This window comes from Dreissena polymorpha, chromosome 5 (genome assembly GCF_020536995.1).
Source record: "Dreissena polymorpha isolate Duluth1 chromosome 5, UMN_Dpol_1.0, whole genome shotgun sequence".
NCBI lineage: Eukaryota > Metazoa > Mollusca > Bivalvia > Myida > Dreissenidae > Dreissena > Dreissena polymorpha.
In genome coordinates this window covers 107,869,578-107,888,832 of record NC_068359.1, presented here as the reverse complement: position 1 = coordinate 107,888,832, position 19,255 = coordinate 107,869,578, and the positions used below count along the sequence as shown (strand labels likewise).

The following is a 19,255-nucleotide window of genomic DNA, read 5'->3' as shown; positions in this document are numbered from 1 at the left end:
CCGGATAAAACCATGTGCACGCCTATTTTAGGCTCAGGACTTATGTGTTCTTTTCACTGTGTTTTTGGCGGAGTTTAAAAGGATAAAGTTTATTTATCTTTTATTTGTATCATTCGGTTTATATTTCTATACTTTTCGTTGCAGTAATTGTCATATTTCTGCTTTTGCTGGGTTTCTTTGTTTGCATCGTCGCTCATGTACATGACGTCATGAGCACGTGAACCACGAGGAATTCGTGCCTATTCCCCAATAAGTAATTGAGGTCAATTGGACAGCGTTCTTTGTGTTTACATTTTGTAGTTTAACTTTTTATTTGAATTTATAATCATTAATTTGTCTTTTGTAGGTTCTTTCTGTTTCTTTTATTTCAGAATGAACTTACAGGATAGAGGTTCTTGTGGTCATATCAAAGCAAGGTGGGATTCCCACAATACTTGCTTGGCATGTACCGGTTGCACATTTAATAACAAATGTGCGGTTTGCGATTTGTGGGCTTACGACGTATGGACAAAAGCAGGTCGCCGGAGGACGTCGATCAGCCGCAAACGCAACGAACCTCCATCCGACGTTGATTACCCGGTGACTCCACTGGTCAAGGATGACCAGCGGTTTTGTCAGTCACTGGGTACCGGGCAAGATGGTGTTGTTGTCAGTCGATCGTCATCAGATCTTATGACTCACACCATGCATACCGGCGACATTGATCATGGAACGACTGGATCAATGTCAGACCACATGGCAGCCGCCATTCTACGGTCTTTGTCCGGTGACGTAACCGGTCATAATATGACCGGCCGGTCCGGTCCGATCACCGGTCATGTCACCGGTCCGGTCCGGTCATGTCACCGGTCCGGTCACCGGTCCGGTCCGGTCACCGGTCCGGTCACCGGTCCGGTCCGGTCATTGATCACCGGTCCGGTCCGGTCCGGTCACCGGTCAACAGTCATCAGTTGGGCCTGCCACCGATAACACCAATCGCCGGTCAAGAAGAACTCGGTCTTCATCATCGGCGTATTCTTCTACATCCGATTCGTCGTCGAATACATCGTCTTCATCAAGGAGTGGACATCGGACACGCTCTTCTTCGTCGAGCAGTTATCATTGTCGCGGCGCTCATAAGCGATCACGTCGTCACTCACGGAGACGGTATTCCAAAAAATCTCGATCTCATCGCAGCCGATCCACATCTCGACAGCGCAGCCGATCCAATTCTCGACATTGCAGGAAACGAGGACGTCGGCAACGTTCACGTAGACAGCATCGGACTTACCATACGTATAGTCGTTCACCATCGTGTTCATTTATGGAATCGCATGTTTCCATGCCAAATGTGTCGGTTCCAACGTTGACTGCCACACGTATTGCATCTTCAGGAGCTCATCTCACTACTACGGCGTCAGTGTCAACACCACGGGTATCATCTACAGTATCTAGTCGTGTACCCCCTACAGCTACCCTGTCGAATCCTGATACACTATGGATACAGAATTCGGCGGGACATTTTGTACCGGTCAATGCTGATAATTTACCTTCTTCCGGTTTACATTATCAGTTTACTGACGTCGGGGATGATCATTCGCTGTTACCAGACAATTACAATCCGGTACAAGATATTCTCACTTCTGTTCCTGCTGATTCTATACAAACCGCTGGTGTTGTAGAGAGTGAGGCTGATTCAGATGCAGAATCCAATGTTGAGACGGATCAATATTTAGCTCCGATTGGTCAGATCTATGAACTGATGTTTCGTACTCTTGGTGAAGATTACTGTCCAAGACCTGCTGAACTGTCTTCAAATGCGACGATTTCTGTGACAGAACAACTTTTTCGTACATTTGATCCCAACAGGGTTATTAAGTGGACGGCTCGTCCTGACCCACGACTTCCCATTGGTTCTACTGTTCTATCTGTTCTTCAATCATTGGAATCAGCTAATAAGACTATTCCAAAACGAGGAGAAACATGGAAAATTCCTAAGGAACTAGCTGATCCAAAACACCAGGAAGGTAGTAAAAGTTACAAACCTCCTGTACCACATGCAACATCTGGGTTGGATTTTTCAAAACTTCCGGTTCCAGATCCGGACATAAGCAAGCTATCTCTTGTAATGCCAAGTGGTTCCAATTCAGTTTCTGTTCCGTTTTCAATGTTGGAAACGTGGGAAATGAGGGAACGTAGATCATTAGGTTTGACTAACCAAATTGACTTCATGCTAGCGACAATTTTACAAATGGTGTGTGATTGGTCGGAATCTGTTCCGGAAGAACTCCGTGATTTGTTAATTCATCTCTCACGGACCACACTGGCCTTATCTCACACTTCTGCTTCTTCAATGTCCGAGATGCTAAGGATTCGTAGAGATCTTATCCTTACTTCTTTACCTAAAGATTTTCTGTTGGAACCTGGTATGAACTCGCTCAGAACAGCTCCTCTCACATCAGGGTTTCTTTTTGGTGGAAGGATACAAGAAGCAATCACAGCTGACAAGGATGACCAACTTCATGCTTCTTTAGCTAGAAACAACTCTGGACAACGCCAAGGGGTCTTTAAGCATCCTGCTTCTAGGCCACCAGCAGTTCCAGCATTCAAGACGGCTAAGAGAAATAACCTTTTCTCTAAAAAGCCTTCTTTTAATCCACGGTCAGGTCCCAATAGGCAGTCTTCCTATAACAGACCTTCTTTGTCACACAAGTCTTCTAATAAAGATTCTGGGAAAAAGGGCAAACCCAAGCCGGGACAGAGGAATTTCAAACCTTCTACCGGCAGGGGCGCACCTCCTGCTTATCAGCCCTAGGTCCCTTCCCTTTCTACCGCCACAACCTCCGATGCCGGAAATACCAGTCGGGGCCAGACTTTTCCACTTCTCAAATCGATGGCTTCAAATTACTTCAGACGCATGGGTTCATTCTCTTGAAACAAAAGGCCTGACTTTTCAATTCGAAAAAAGGCCTCCACTTTCTCGCGTCCCTATAGAGCTGGTATCTCGGCATCCACATATTCCAGAGTCCATTCTCGGGCTCTTGGAAAAACAGGCGGTAGAAAGGGTTCAAGATCCTTATTCTCCTGGATTTTACAGTCGTCTTTTTCTTGTTCAAAAGAAAAATGGTTCCTGGAGACCAGTAATAGATTTAAAAGTGTTCAACATGTATCTCCTCAAACCAACTTTCAAAATGGAGACTCCTTCTTTCATACGGGAATCCATCAAACCCCTGCACTGGGGGGTGTCTTTGGATCTGGAAGATGCTTACTTCCATGTTCCTATACATCCCAACTACCGAAAGTACTTGCGATTCGCCTTTCAAGGCCAAGTCTACCAGTTCCGGTCTATGCCTTTCGGGTTGGCGACAGCCCCACGAGTTTTTACCAAACTAATGTCGGCAGTCGGATCACACCTCAGAGTTCACGGGATTATTCTTCTTCAGTATTTCGACGACTGGCTCTTACACCAGCTCGATCGTCAATTGCTTCTGTACAACCTAGAATTCTCTTGGAAGGAGCTCCTCTCGTTAGGGCTCCTTCTCAATGCAGACAAATCAGACCTCATTCCTTCACAGGACTTTACGTTTGTGGGAATGAATTTCTTGACCCACATCAATCGGGTCAGAGTGTCTATTCAACGTATATCAGACCTTCTGATGAAGGTCAACTGGGTTTTGTCCCAATCTCATATAACAGCTCAAGAATTCCTCTCTCTCAACGGTATCCTGAGCTCAGTAGCAGACTTTGTGCAGTTGGGACGTCTCTTCCTACGTCCTCTTCAGCACTATCTCTCAGCTTGTTGGAAATGGTCTCCAGGCAATCTATTAACACAGATTCCAATCCTTCCCTCCTTAAGGTCTCATCATCAGTGGTGGCTAGACGAGGAGACTCTGTTGGCAGGAGTACCCCTTCTTCCCCCGCAACCGTCATTATATCTAATAACGGATGCGAGCAAGGAAGGGTGGGGTGCTCACCTGGAACCTCTCAGTCTGATAATTTCAGGGTTGTGGTCTCATCAGGAATCTCACCTTCATATCAACAATCTAGAAATGCGAGCAGTATTTCTAGCTGTATCTCATTTCCAATCACATCTTCGAGACTCTTGTGTGATGGTGTCAACAGACAACACATCTGTGGTGGCTTACATCCAGGCACAGGGGGGAACACATTCTCAATCCCTGTATCTGGAAACCAGAAAATTACTTGTTCTTTGCAAAACACTCAACATTCATCTGCTGGCAAAATATATACCAGGTCGCCTCAACGCCCTGGCGGATGGTTTGTCTCGCAAACACCAGTTACTTCCATCGGAGTGGACACTTCATCAAGAAGTGACCAACCAGATCTTTTTCAAGTTCGGTTATCCCCTGGTCGATCTATTTGCAACCAGACACAATCACAGACTTCCTCTGTATGTGAGTCCAGTTTACGATCCAGCAGCGTGGGCAATCGACGCGCTTTCGTTCGCATGGGACCAACTGGACGCTTACGCCTATCCCCCACCCATTCTAATTCCCCAAATATTGGGGGAAATCAGGGTGAGCTCTTGCAGGATACTCCTGATTGCCCCTTGGTGGCCCAGAAGATCTTGGTTCAACGATCTTCTCAGTCTCCTGTACGATTATCCCAGGAATCTTCCTCACAGGTCAGATCTTCTGTCTCAAAGCGGCAGACTACATGCGGACCCAAAAATGTTCCACTTACACGTCTGGCCGTTATCAGGCAATCTTTGCAGAAGAAATGTTTTTCTGTCAGGGCTTCAACCCTCGTTGCTTCGGCAAGGAGAAAATCCACCAGAGCAGTCTATGATGCTCGTTGGAAACTCTTCTCCAATTGGTGTTTTCGAGGGAAAATTAATCCCCTCAATCCCTCTGCTAGACGAATAGCGGATTTTCTCATTTATCTTTTTGATGATAAGAAACTTTCTCTTAGTTCCATCAAAGGATACAGATCTATGATTTCGCATACATTGGCTTTCACTAAGTCTTCACAAGTCTGTGCTGATCCAGCTATTTCAGAACTTGTTCGAGCTATGGAACTTAGTCGTCCTGTATCTCGTACACTTGCTCCTAAATGGGATTTAGCTTGTGTGCTTGGTTCCCTTATTAAGGCTCCCTATGAACCTCTTGATCAGGCTTCATTACAATTCCTAACATGGAAGACCGTTTTCCTTCTTACTATGGCTTCAGCCAAACGGAGAAGTGAAATTCATGCTCTTTCTATCGAGGATAGTCATCTTCGTTTTGACTCTTCTGATGGTTCTGTTACATTGTTGTGTCAGTCAGGATTCCTTGCTAAAAATCAACTCCCCTCTATGGCTTCCAAACCCTTCAAAGTTCCAAGTCTATCTAGAACTTGTGGACATGAAGATGATGATAGACTCCTTTGCCCGGTCAGAGCTTTGAAGCTCTACCTTAAAAAGGTAAAGTCTATTCGAGGTTCTCGCAAGAGACTTTTCATTCCATTAAAAGGGGGGGGGGCGATGTGTCTGCGGCTTCTATTTCTCGTTGGATAGCCTCGACTATAAGGAAAGCTTATTCTTCTCTTTCATCGAGGGATTTATCCCTGTTTAAGATAAGACCGCATGAATTAAGAGCTCTTTCGGCTTCGTGGGCTTATATTAATCAGACCCCACTATCTGAAGTGCTTCAAGCTGCTTTCTGGAGGAATCCGACCACCTTCTCCTCTTTTTATCTTCGTTCTCTTGAGTGCCAACAAGACAATTTGTATAAGTTGGGTCCTCTTGTAGTGGCTCAAACTGTAGTTTCTTCTATGGCGTAAGTACACTGGTGCCATCCGAGAATTAAGTACTATACTGTACTAACAAAGATTATAAGAGGACTTGATACTACTATCTCTGGCTGTAAACCCTCTATATGGGTTTTGCTGTGATGGGAAAAAATATGCGAACCTTCCCGCCGCAGCTGCAAAATCAGCTAGAGATAACAGGTAACGTATTTATGATATTAAAACAAATTTTCTTAAGTAAAATTCATTTTAATTATTAAATACTTACCTGTTATCGGTAAGTCCCACCTCCCACCCCGCTCATCGCCTTTTTATGTTTGCGTAAAGGAAAGATGAGTTGTGGTTCTTGATTTCCTGTTAGGTTGCATTGTACTATGTTTAACCTGATTTGGATTCTTATAGAGGTGGACGATTCCCAGCGCTTGAATATTTTCCGGATGAAATAACTCCCTTGGAAAGGGGTAAGCTAGAGATAACAGGTAAGTATTTAATAATTAAAATGAATTTTACTTAAGAAAATTTGTTTTAAACATCACAATGTTGTCTGCTCTCTATTTCAAGTAGTTTTCATCCAATCTTCACCAAACTTGCTCAGAAATTGTATCTTGATGATGTCTAGGTCAAGTTTGAATATGGGTCATGCCGGGTCAAAAACTAGATCAGGGTGTTGTAGTGCGTTTTAAACCTCACCATGTTGTCCGCTCTCTAATTCAAGTAGTTTTCATCCAATCCTCACCAAGCTTGGTCACAAGTTTTATCTAAATGATCTCTAGGACAAGTTTGAACATGGGCCATTCCGGACCTAAAATTAGGTCATGGGGTCACTTAGTGCGTTTTTTAACATTCAGCATGGTGTCCGCTCTCTAATTCAAGTAGTTTACATCCGATCTTCACCAAACTTGGTCAGAAGTTTTATGGAGATGATCTTAAGGCCAAGTTAGAACATGGGCCTTTCTGGGTCAAAAACTAGGTCAAGGGGTCACTTAGTGCGTTTTAAAAAGTGAGCATGGTGTCCGCTGTTTTTTTGTGAAGACAACATGCAAAATATTATGTGTCAATGAGGCATGTGGGGGTATTCGTCACGTCTGTGACAAAGCTCTCGTTGATCTGGTAACAGAATCACTTGAATGGATGGGGAAACATTTTCCAGCTTTGAAGAGATATTCTTTTTCCTCATTATTGATGTAGGTATAGTTCCCATTAAAGGGATTATGTAATATCTGCCTCTGTCATTGTACAAGTAACATTGCCTAGGGCTGTGGAATTTCTATGCCAGACTCATCCCAACAGGTTATTTTACTGTTGTACAAGTGGTTTCTTACACTTTGCTTGATCATGGTATATAATTGAGAAATTCCTCAAAGGTCCTTCAAAGCTTAGTAAAAATGATTTAGTATATCCATGCAGGGCAACAGATACAATTTGTTTTATTGTTTTGTATTTGACAGAAAACAATTTTAAATTTAAAAAATCATTCGCACAGAAAACGATCATGAAAATGAAAAAAGGAATAACACTCGCTTTATTATTTTCATTGTACCTTTCCCATTTTACCGCATTTGATTTGAGTCAGTATACAGTGACCTTTAGTAGGGCTGTATCATTTGTAGAAAGTATAAATAAACACTGGTTTTGAGCCGGTAAATTATTAAATTTATTATAAAGTTATACAAAAGTTACTTCCATTGTACAAAACATGTGGCAAATGTCAGCAGCTAAATGCAGAATGTCTAAGATACGTTAAAAAACAGTTTGCAGGCCAAATATTTCACAATTCGTTACGTGGCTGAACTATCTGGAAAAGACGTTGTGAAGAGTATACACCAGATTTAAGAGCGCAGGTGGTGGTTGTTTCTGAAATATTTTGGCCAAAACACCACAACGATTCAGTGTCTGTGATTCCGAAAAACTAATTACGTTGTGGAAAGATGATTTCCAATGGTTCGTCATTTATTTAGAGGGTTAGGAAATTGCTTAAAGTGCAAAATTTGTTTAAAAGGTGCAGATAAGTTAAAGGAATCTGTGTAAAAGGGTAATCTTGATGCAAGTAGACTTATCAGAATGTGTTATGCTATGCAAGATAGCTTTGTGCTTTTCAATTAGCCATGTGGAGTGTGAGAGAAGTTTTATTATCCAAAATTGTATAAAGAACAAGTACTGGTGGTCTTTTCAGGCAGAAAATCTTGATACACTGGTATGTATTGCAATGGCTATGTGTCACACATCATAATTTAATCCTCAACACTCAGTTAAAGTGTGCCTTAGCAAGAAAAAATTGTATAATGAGACTCAGAGGCAGGAGTTTTAAAACTGGTTGAAACAAAATGAATTATCATCATCCATCTGTTGATAGACAATAAATGGTTACAAAAGATGTGAAAATGTGAATTTATGATGACTTTATTAATTTGAATAAGAAATGCTGAGAGGTATAGATGCCCAAAAATAAAAGCTCATGTAAGTAAATGTTAGATCATATTGTCAAAAACTAATTGCCAATTGTGTTTTGAAGGAAAAAAATAGAAATTTGTTACAAAAAGCTTGTAGTGAAACTTATTGACATAAAATCTGATATGTTGCAATGTTCATGGTGGAAATCAGATTTAACCATTTAATATTTAAAGTGATATTATGTGCATCTAGCAGTTAATAGGTGTCAATCGCAACCGTTGTTTATTTTTGGTGTTTTCACTTCATAGACACTTATATTTGTTAATGCAGCATCAACATACTAAAACAATATCCCGGAAAGAGAAAAATAATGCATTTGAATATCAACCGTACTTTCGTTTCACAACTGATCATGCATGTACCATGTGAACCTAAATTTAGTTTTTGTGCAGATTCGTTCATACGACACAAAGACACAATTTTGTTTTACGGATCATTTCGACTTGGAGGACTGGGTGAGTCATGTAAAATATCAAATATAAAATATATTTTTAATAAACAACTGGAAGCAAGATGAGTTGCAGATAATTGGTCAATAACCACATTTTAACTTACTCTTTTGACCTGCTAATTCTTTTAAGCTCAATTCAACAGTGAAAAATGCCCATGATATCACTTTAATATTCCTTGATATATTTTTTTTACAGAAACTTTGTAGAGATGCTTAAATGCTCAATTGCATTGTTCAGCCCCCCAAAGCTCTGTTTTATTACAGAACGGTCTTCTAGAAGCCATCAGGTCTACATATATAATGTGTTTCATTACAGAACTGTCTTCTAGAAGCCATCAGGTCTGCATATATACATGTAATGTGTTTCATTACAGAACCGTCTTCTAGGAGCCATCAGGTCTGCATATATAATGTGTTTCATTACAGAACCGTCTTCTAGAAGCCATCAGGATGGTGTCCCACTTGCTGACGGAGGAGGAGAAGTCTCGTAACATACACGGCCCCCACCTGCTGTACATGCACTCTGAGACTCCTGGTGACCCCTACCCGACCTCTCTACCCGGCACCTTCCCAGACATTGCAGTCAACCATGCCAGGTAGGTTGCATTGGTTCTTCTCAGGAAATGGACATATAAAGAAGTGTATAATCAGTATGGTTTTACCATTGTGGGTCAAAGATAGACAAATTGAATTGTGTTATTTTGAAGGAAAAAAATGTGTTGTCAGGAATGTGATTCTTGTGGTTGATTTGTTTGCAAATGACATTGTTCTGTCTTACTCTCATCAAATCACAGTCATAGACAAATTAGTGAAAATCACATTTAAACAGGAATGGGGAGAAGCTATTGTTGATATAAATTAGAAAGCAATACCAGTTACCGAAGATTGACCATCCTGGTATTTGGTGAGGTGAAGGTTATGCCATGTGTGAAAAAAATGTGCTACGGGTCACACATAAAAGTGCCATTTATTGAACACTGTATAAGAGCTGAATGTATATGGCTGAAAAAAAAGTGAAAAATTATAGATTGCCAGCATGTTTCACAGGGAAACAAACATTACCGAATTAACCCTCAATAAATACTGTTATAGTGTGCATTTTAGTATGATATGTAAAAGTTTTTTAGAAGTAAATCTTGTTTAATTCAACTCATTGTTCAATGTTATATCTGTTGGGCGATGTTTGTCAGCACATTAGGTTTTCCAAAATAATTCAACAGAATTTTCCTCCCCTTAAATTGCTTGTCAATCACAACTCTGGGTTTGTAAAAATATCACATTTAAGTTTTTGGTATTTTTTAAAAATCTCCTTTTTTCGAGCTTTTTAAACAACACTTTACAGTCAGGGTCCTCAATCTATCAAATCTGCGGCCGAATTTCGGCTGCAGTCCCCCACCTAGAAAGTATACTCTTTTTTCCCCTTTTGGGGGGAAAAATTCCCCCTGAAATAAAAAAAATAAAAGTAAATTTTTTATTTTTTTATAATTTTTTTTTTTTTTTTTTTTAATAAGATGTGTCTCATGATTATTATATCTCAATTCTATTTCAATTTAATCTTGTCAAACATACGTAATTATGAAAAATAAAATGAATACAGTGCAAACATGTACAAATGTAATAATGAGAGAGTAAGAAAAAAAATCCCCCCAAAAGCAAAACGCTGCGAAAATCCCCCCTCATGAGGGTAGCGACCTGCTTCCCCTAAAATGGATTGAGGGCCCTGTTTGTCTGTTAATAATATATCTTTTATCATTTACTCTTTTTCGAAACATAGATTGTGTTGATGCAATGGATCTATAGCAACTTGTCGGCAACACATTGCTACAGAATTCACTATTTTGGACATGTACTCCTGCAGGTTAACGAAGATCGAGAAGGCTGCGTTCCACCTTGCCTCTAGTGAGCTGAGGAAGGGGCTGCTTTCAGGGGCCAGGCTGGATGTCTTCTATCCAGGCTTCCCTACCCTCAAACACATACCTCACAAGGTAACACTTCCCTACCCTCAAACACATACCCCACAAGGTAACACTGCCCTACCCTCAAACACATACCTCACAGGGTAACACTGCCCTACCCTCAAACACATACCTCAAAAGGTAACACTGCACTGCCCTCAAACACATACCTCATAAGGTAACACTGCCCTACCCTCAAACACATAACTCATAAGGTAACACTGCCCTACCCTCAAACACATACCTCAAAAGGTAACACTGCACTACCCTGAAACACATACCTCATAAGGTAACACTGCACTACCCTCAAACACATACCTCACAAGGTAACACTGCCCTACCCTCAAACACATACCTCATAAGGTAACACTGCCCTACCCTCAAACACATACCTCAAAAGGTAACACTGCACTACCCTCAAACACATACCTCATAAGGTAACACTGCACTACCCTCAAACATATACCTCACAAGGTAACACTGCCCTACCCTCAAACACATACCTCACAAGGTAATACTGCACTACTCTCAAACACATACCTCATAAGGTAACACTGCACTACCCTCAAACACATACCTCACAAGGTAACACTGCACTACCCTCAAACACATACCTTACAAGGTAACACTGCCCTACCCTCAAACACATACCTCACAAGGTAACACTGCCCTACCCTCAAACACATACCTCACAAGGTAACACTGCCCTACCCTCAAACACATACCTCACAAGGTAACATTTCCATACCCTCAAACACATACCTCACAAGGTAACACTGCCCTACCCTCAAACACATAACTCATATGGTATGCTGAAAGGTTTCTGTGGCGTAATGGATATGGTGTCTGCATATCGACTGGGAGGTCACAGGTTTAATCGTCATTGGGGAGTGTTCTTAAGATCCCTAAAGACACCAAGTACTGGTTCTTCCCAGAAAATGGACTCAAAAGCATTTCATGACCAGGTGAGACCACGAAGTGGAATTTATACCCCAAAACAATGAGACAATGTGTTTCCATAATCACTTTGAGTGTTACCTAGGTAGTTTAGAACCCATTTATTTAATCGCCATTTCATAGAAAGACTAATGCTTATTAAAATGCTATTGAGTCATATTTGGTGGGTGTTCTATCTTACATAATTTATCAAAGTTTTGTATTCCTGTCAAACTTTCTAAATTTTGTATTCAATATTCATGAAAATTTACCCAAGTATTACAAACGTTTGCACATGGTAACATTTCCCTGCACAATACTGTAACCATAGATAAAAAAGAAATTTTGCTAGAAAAAACATTTTTCCAAATCCTATGTCTAAATAATTTGGCTAAAATGTTCATAAGGTGGTCGTCTGCCAAAATTATATAAAAGGTTTTTCTTAAACTCAAGCAGACAAGCTTAAAATGGAATTTGTGCTTAATTTGTGTATATCTGACATATTTTGCATAAGCCAATCTTCATGATAATGTTCACAGATGCTTCTTGGAGCTTCCTCTATTAAACATGTGCACATTGCTCCTTTTTACTGCACAATATGTCAACCATAGCTACAGATTAGAAATACGCCTTGAAGCCGTTGTCTTTTAATCCAATAGTTAAACACTTTTCATTGGATGGTCATTTGCCAAAATGATTCAATCAGGTTTGCTCAATTGCACAAAATGCATGCTGGAATCCTAGAAACTTCGATCATGTGTCAAAACAAAAAAGCATAACAGAATTATTTTTATGCTCACCTGAGTGACCGGTCTTTGTCCGTCGTACGTCCGTCCATCCGTCCGTCCGTTAACATTTGTTCGTAAACACTCTAGAGGCCACATTTATTGTCCGATCTTCATGAAACTTGGTCAGAAGATTTGTTCCAATGATTTCTCGATTGAGTTCGAAACTGGGTCATGCTGGGTCAGAAACAAGGTCACTAGGTAAAAAAAAGCAAAAAGCTTGTCAACACTGTAGAAGTCACATTTAATGCCCAATCTTCATGTTACTTTGTCTAAATGTCTGTCTAAATGATATGTTGGTTGAGTTCAAAAGTGGTTCCGGTCCGTTGAAAAACATGGCCGCCAGTGGGCGGGGCAGTTTTCCTTAAATGTCTAAAGAGAAACCTTGTTAACACTCTAGAAGTCACATTTTTGGCCCCTCATCGTGAAAGTTAATCAAAACGTTGGTTTTATTGATATGTCGGACGAGTTCGAAAATGGTCCAGATTGGTGAAAAACATGGCCGCCAGTGGGCGGGGCATTTTTCTCTATATGTATATAGTGAAAACATGTGAACACTCTAGAAGTCAAATTTATTGCCCAATTTTCATGAAATTTGGTCAAAACATTTGTTTCCATGATACGAGAGTTGAGTTGGAAAATGGTTCCGGTCAGTTGAATAACATGGCTGCCGGGGGGGGGGGGGGCAGTTTTCTTATATTTATATATTAAAAAAAAGCTTGTGAACACTCTAGAAGTCACATTTTTTGCCCAATCATCATGAAACTTGGTGAAAAGATTGGTTTTATATATATCTCAGATGAGTTTGCAAATGGTCCCGATGGGTCAATAAACATGGCTGCCAGGGGGGTGGGGCAGTTTTCCTTATGTGACTATATAGAGAGAAACCTTGTGATCGAACACTATAGAAGTCACATATTTTGCCTAACCATCGTGAAACTTAGTCAATACATTGTTTTTATTGATTTCTTTGACAAGTTGGAAAATGGCTCAGATCGGTGAAACACACTTTTTAGTTTACCTGATTGCTCAGGTGAGGTTATAGGATTGGTCTTTGTCCTCTGTCCTTTCATCCACATTGGTTTGTAAACACTCTAGCATTCACATTTCTCAAGCATTCTTTATCAAAGTTGCTGAAAAATATCAGTCAAGTTTGATGATGGGCAAAATCACATAATGCCATAATTATTGCCCTTAGATTGTTCAAATTTTCATTATATTATACAAAATACTTGTAAGCAAAGTTTGATGTTTGGGGGGGGGGGTCAACTCAAAATATAGGTCACCATTTCAAATCTTACAAAAACACTCCCTATGCCAGAGTTTTGGTTCAATAATGATGAAACTTGACAAGGATGTTTCTCTGGTCAATATCTAGGTCAAGTTTGACACTAGGTAAAGATTGAATGAACCGACTCCTCTCAGGTGAGCGAACTAGGGCCATCTGGGCCCTCTTGTTTAATGTAAATGCTTAATATTCAAATAATTTAAAAGTGTTTTCGAAATGTGGTCTCTGCCAAACTAATTGTATCAACTGTTCTAAAACAAGAATGTCTCTTAAGGTTAAAAAGTATTCATCCCTTTTATGTCCTGAATATCATATCAATCAACCATTCTTTTTATACAACCTGAAAATGCACCCTTATTGGCAACATGAAAATTGGGCTTATATTGTGACCTCCACATTATTTTCTTTATATATTTCTATTGCAGTCCCATGTATGTATCATTCTGACTGTTACAGGCAGAGCTCAGCAAGGAAGGTGTGAAGGTGTTTCAGGCCAGTAGTCGTGGTTACAACATGATGCTGCATGTGGAGGATGGCTGGTGTAGCAAGGATATAGACCAGGTGGCGAAGGAATACCTCGGCGAGGAGGTCTACGTCAACTGGCCCCACCTGTACGAGGCCAAGGTTGTGGCAGTCTGTGATGACTACTATAGGTATGTTGCTTCTTGGCAAAATTTAGCATTATGCATGTGTGTTAAGTGTTGTCTCAGATTAGCCTGTGCAGTCATAACAAGCTATACAGGGACAACACTTTCAGCTTGTATGGAAAGGTTTGTTATAGGAGGCCTCTTTTTAACGAAATCCAGTCTAGGCAGAAAGTTTGGTCTGATAAGTCTCTGCAGACTGCACAGGCTAATCTGGGATGACACTTTACACATATGTGGTTATCCCAGTTTTCCCAGAAACTGCTTTAGGTATGTATCCCAAAGTGACACTGATTGTAAGATATTCATATTTGTGATGTTAACAAATTTTCACTTTGGGAAGTAATATCATGTTAAAGCAAAGTTTGATAAGGGATATATTGGAGTCTTTCTGTCTGTCTGTTGGTCAGGCCACATAAAATGTTATAAAATCTACATTTCTCAAGAAAATAAAGTGAAACCTAAAATATATCACTATTTATTGCCGTTACATTTCTCAAGCAATGAATGAAAAACCTCACATGAATCATTATCATGAACTTTCGATGTGCTATACACTTTGTCATGTCGATTAATCCACATGTTCCAATGATGTGTGTCCTTGAATTCTGACATTAGCATAGTGGTAGCAAAAAATGTCAAGTTTGTGGAGTAAAATTTTCTCCACATTTGGCAAGTGATTAAATTGACACTTTAGGTAGTTCATCACCATGAAGTTTAGAAGTGCAAGACATTTTCGTAACCCTCAGTTATCTACTCATTTCTATGAAATATGCATTAAAACATGGCTTACTGAGCAGTACAGATGGTATAGTTGAACCTTTCAAAGAAGTGAATAATTCATACAATTTACATATTCAATCACTTGAACTTCATTTCATTACAGTTACACCTATGTTGAGGGTGACAAGTCCAGTAAATCAGGTACGACAAGTCCACGCATTAACCGTGTCGAGCAGGATGGTAACATGGCCAACATATGGTTCAAGGAGAGGGATTCAATCGCTGAAAGGCCAGTACAGAGGCTTGGCTTATAAGCTTGTCTTATCTAAGTGGGGAATAACTGTTCTATTGTATTAAATGCTTACCATTTAAACTCAGTCATAAGTCTTTCCACTCATATGTCGGTGGGTCAAAATGTTACAAAGTTTGCAGATTTGTTAAGTATCACTTAGTAAGTCATGTGTCAATTTGGACAGAGATAGAACAAAAAATCAGCCAAAACCCCAAATGTGTTTGTGTTTTATTGCCGAACGAAGCCCAATAAATATGTATATTATACCACTTGAGGTTAAAATACGGATGAAAAATGTCTCCAGGCAATGATTTTATATGTGGGTAAACAAATTAAATTCAGACATCTACAAATTGACGGTTCACATAAATTTGAAGGTCTTTAATTTCACTCATGTTTTTCTTTGTGTCTTGAGACATATATATTTGTATAGCATTTTAGTTAAATGTGAGTTTGATTTTTTCAGATACAAGGACCGGCTTGGGGTGGTGGTTGGCGACACCAAGATTCTGCTGAGAGCTCTACCCATGACTGGCAGAAAGTAAGCTTGCATTAACACTCATGCATTGTAGTTTAACAGATTTTGTTAGCTAAAGTAAATCTTGTACATTAAAAATGACAATGATTTTTTTACAGGGTTGTTTTAATGTCATAAATACTGACCTGTTATCGTATGCTTATACTTTCCAAGGGGAAATAACTCATCCGGAATTTTAACTGGGAATCCGCCACCTCAATACCGTAATACAGGCCAGGTTAAACATAGTGCAATGCAACCTAGCCAAAAATCGGTAACCAACCCTCAATATTCTTTCCGGATCAACCAGGTGTATACGTGTCTTTTACGGCTCTGAATTAAAATATTGTTTTTCACTTGGTTGATTGGGGTTTTGAATAGATAAATTGTGTTATTTATCTTTTTATTTCTCATTCGGATTAATTTGTGTGGATTTAATGGATTTTGTTTCATTTGTAAAAGGTAAGCCATGCTTGTTTTTATCGAACAATGGTTTATTTCTACCATGCTGGGTGTTTTCAGGCGCGAACGACCACGTGCAAAACGTGCTCTTCTAATACATTGCTAGAACGTGCAAAGCATGTTCTTCTAATGTGTTACGAGATCGTGCAAAGCGTGTCCTTCTATTGACAGATTGTTTATCATTTGCCATTGTGTGCAATAATGATTTTAACGTTCCGTATGACAATCTAATTGATCGTCATTTTATTTTTCATCTGTTTTGAATTAAACTTTTGTTTAATTTATGATCTACGGCAGTATTATTATAATTTTCATTATGGTCAAATAATGATTTTATGTGCCGTATGATAATCTGGTCTGTGACCAGTTTATGGTTGAATATGCTTTGCTCTTGTTTTTCATATATTCGACTACATGATGGTTGCAGAAACAAGAGTGGATAAATACCCGGTGACTTCGCAGATCATGGATGATAGTTGCAGTATCAGTCACCGGGTATCGGGCACGATCGCGACCGTACTATGCTAAGTCTCTTAGACAGTCGGTCAACATCAGACCATATGGCGACACCCGTCAGCCGGTCTTTGCCCGATGGCATTGGTCAAGGACATCGACCAATGCCGGACCATTTGGCATCCGCCATACGGTCATTATCCGGTGACAACACTGGTCATGATATGACCGGTACGTCACCGGGGACGTTGATCACGGACCATTGATCTACGTCTGACCGGTCCCGTCACCGGTCATGTCACCGGTCCGGTCACCGGTCCGGTCCGGTCACCGGTCATGTCACCGGTCATGTCACCGGTCCGGTCATTGATCACCGGTCCGGTCCGGTCACCGGTCATGTCACCGGTCCGGTCACCGGTCATGTCACCGGTCCGGTCCGGTCACCGTTCATGTCACCGGTCCGGACCGGTCCGGTCCGGTCACCGGTCCGGTCATTGATCACAGGTCCGGTCATGTCACCGGTCCGGTCACCGGTCATGTCACCGGTCCGGTCATGTCACCGGTCCGGTCATGTCAACGGTCCGGTCCGGTCACCGGTCCGGTCATTGATCACCGCTCCGGTCACCGGTCAACAGTCATCAGTTAGGCCTGCCACCGATAACACCAGTCACCGGTCAAGAAGAAGAACTCGGTCTTCTTCATTGAATTATTCTCCTATTCTTCGTTGAATACATCGTCTTCATCAAGGATTAGACATCGGACACGCTCTTCTTCGTCGAGCAGTTCTCATCGTCGCGGCTCTCGTAAGCGATCACGTCGTCACTCACGGAGACGTTATTCTAGAAGATCTTGGTCTCATCGCAGCCGATCCACATCTCGGCCGATTCAGATCTCGACATCGCAGGAAACGAGGACGTCGTCAACCTTCACGTAGACATCAGCGGACTGCATTGAGCACCACTGGATAGTTATCGAACATACCTCTCCTTCATTGAGCAGTTCTCGGCGTTGATACGCTCGTAAGCGATCATGTCAATGCTCACGGAGACAATATTGTAGAAGACAATATTTCCAGCGTAGCCGAACAATATTTCGGCATCGAAGTTATATGGATGTCGCCACTTCTCACGTAGGCGTTAATGAACCTACTGGTCATATCGACGTTCTCCATTTTATTCCTTTAGGAATATCATGTCTCCATTCCACGTGTGATGGTTCTTCTTATGGCTACCACACATGTTGCAGTCACCGAGCCGTAGTTGTATACGAACACTAGTTCGTTTAACATTCAGGCTTCGGGATAAGCTGTTCTTTTCTCCACTACGACTACAAGGACAAGTATGCCTATTAATACTGATAATCTACCGTTGTTTTTCCGGTTAACATTATCAGATGACTTCGTGGATGGTCATTCTTCTGCACCAGATATTTCCATTCTGACGCAGTTATATTATACCGGTCCCGATCACCGGACATCGGTCACCATTCATCGGTCATATCACCGATCACTGATCACCGGTCAGAATAAGTGATGTCTCATCGCCATCGGATTGGATTTTTTGGCATGATCTTCTTTTCCGAGCAGTGCTTGACATTGATAACAGACCATATGGATTCCACCATTTTTCGGTCTTTAACTGGTAACGTCACCGGTCATATTATGACTGGTCCGTTCATCGGGCTACAGTTACCGGTCATTGACCGGTCCGGTTCGGTCACCACTTACCAATTACCGGTATTCCACTGTGTTTTCATCGGTCAATTTTTAGTATCACGGGTATCGTCTACATTACATAGTTGTATACCCCTGGCTATGATTGTATTGAATACTATATTTTATGGATTCAACAATCTACATGACTTTTTGTGTTTTTCAATACTGATGTTCTACTGGCTACGGTTACCAAATCATGCTATATCTGTTATTTGTACTTCTATCTCAACCGGCTACATGCAGACTACTGGTCTTGCAGATAGATCGGCTGAAGTGGGCTCGGAGACTAGCATTGAGGTCGAACATTACTATTTGACCTCTATTAATTTATGTTCGAGACCCGAAGGATGAATTGTTTTAACCGCCTTTACCTGTCGGCTACAGACTTTGCAGTCAGTGTCACGGAACAGTTGGGACACATTAATGACGCTAGCAGGATTAGCAAGACGACATTTGTATCGACTTCTGCTTTTCTATTGCTCCTACGGCAGTGCATATTTTCAAGCTACTGGAATCAACAAGAGTTCTGATACCTAGGATTGCCTATCAGATTGACCGCATAGCGGCTACAGTCTTGTAGATGGCTTAGGACCTATTGAACTCAGATCTTAGATCCTAGGATCTGGAGGGACCTCATCTTAAAGTTATTCTTCTATTACACTTCTGGCCATAACAGGCCGTCTTCCTATAACTGGTCGTATTCCTTTCGGAATTCGTCCCGGTTAGAAGTCTTGAAGTAAATGGATTAATCAAGTCAGAATTTAAGACTTCCATGCATTCTACCGGCAAGCGTGGACCCGCTTAAGGTTACCCCTAGGGTTTTCACCTTTTTCTGCCATCACACCTCCGATTCCGGA

The 19,255-nt window shown here is 41.0% G+C and overlaps 1 protein-coding gene across 1 annotated transcript in view; it reads left to right on the top strand.

Moving 5' to 3' along the window:
• LOC127880721 (5'-3' exoribonuclease 1-like) overlaps positions 1-19,255 on the top strand; it is a 92,502-nt gene that overhangs the window by 35,365 nt on the left and 37,882 nt on the right. The window contains exons 16-20 of the mRNA XM_052428078.1: positions 9,056-9,225; positions 10,488-10,614; positions 14,050-14,246; positions 15,124-15,249; positions 15,719-15,793. Of these exons, the coding sequence (XP_052284038.1) occupies positions 9,056-9,225; positions 10,488-10,614; positions 14,050-14,246; positions 15,124-15,249; positions 15,719-15,793 (695 nt within the window). The remainder of the gene's footprint in view (positions 1-9,055; positions 9,226-10,487; positions 10,615-14,049; positions 14,247-15,123; positions 15,250-15,718; positions 15,794-19,255) is intronic.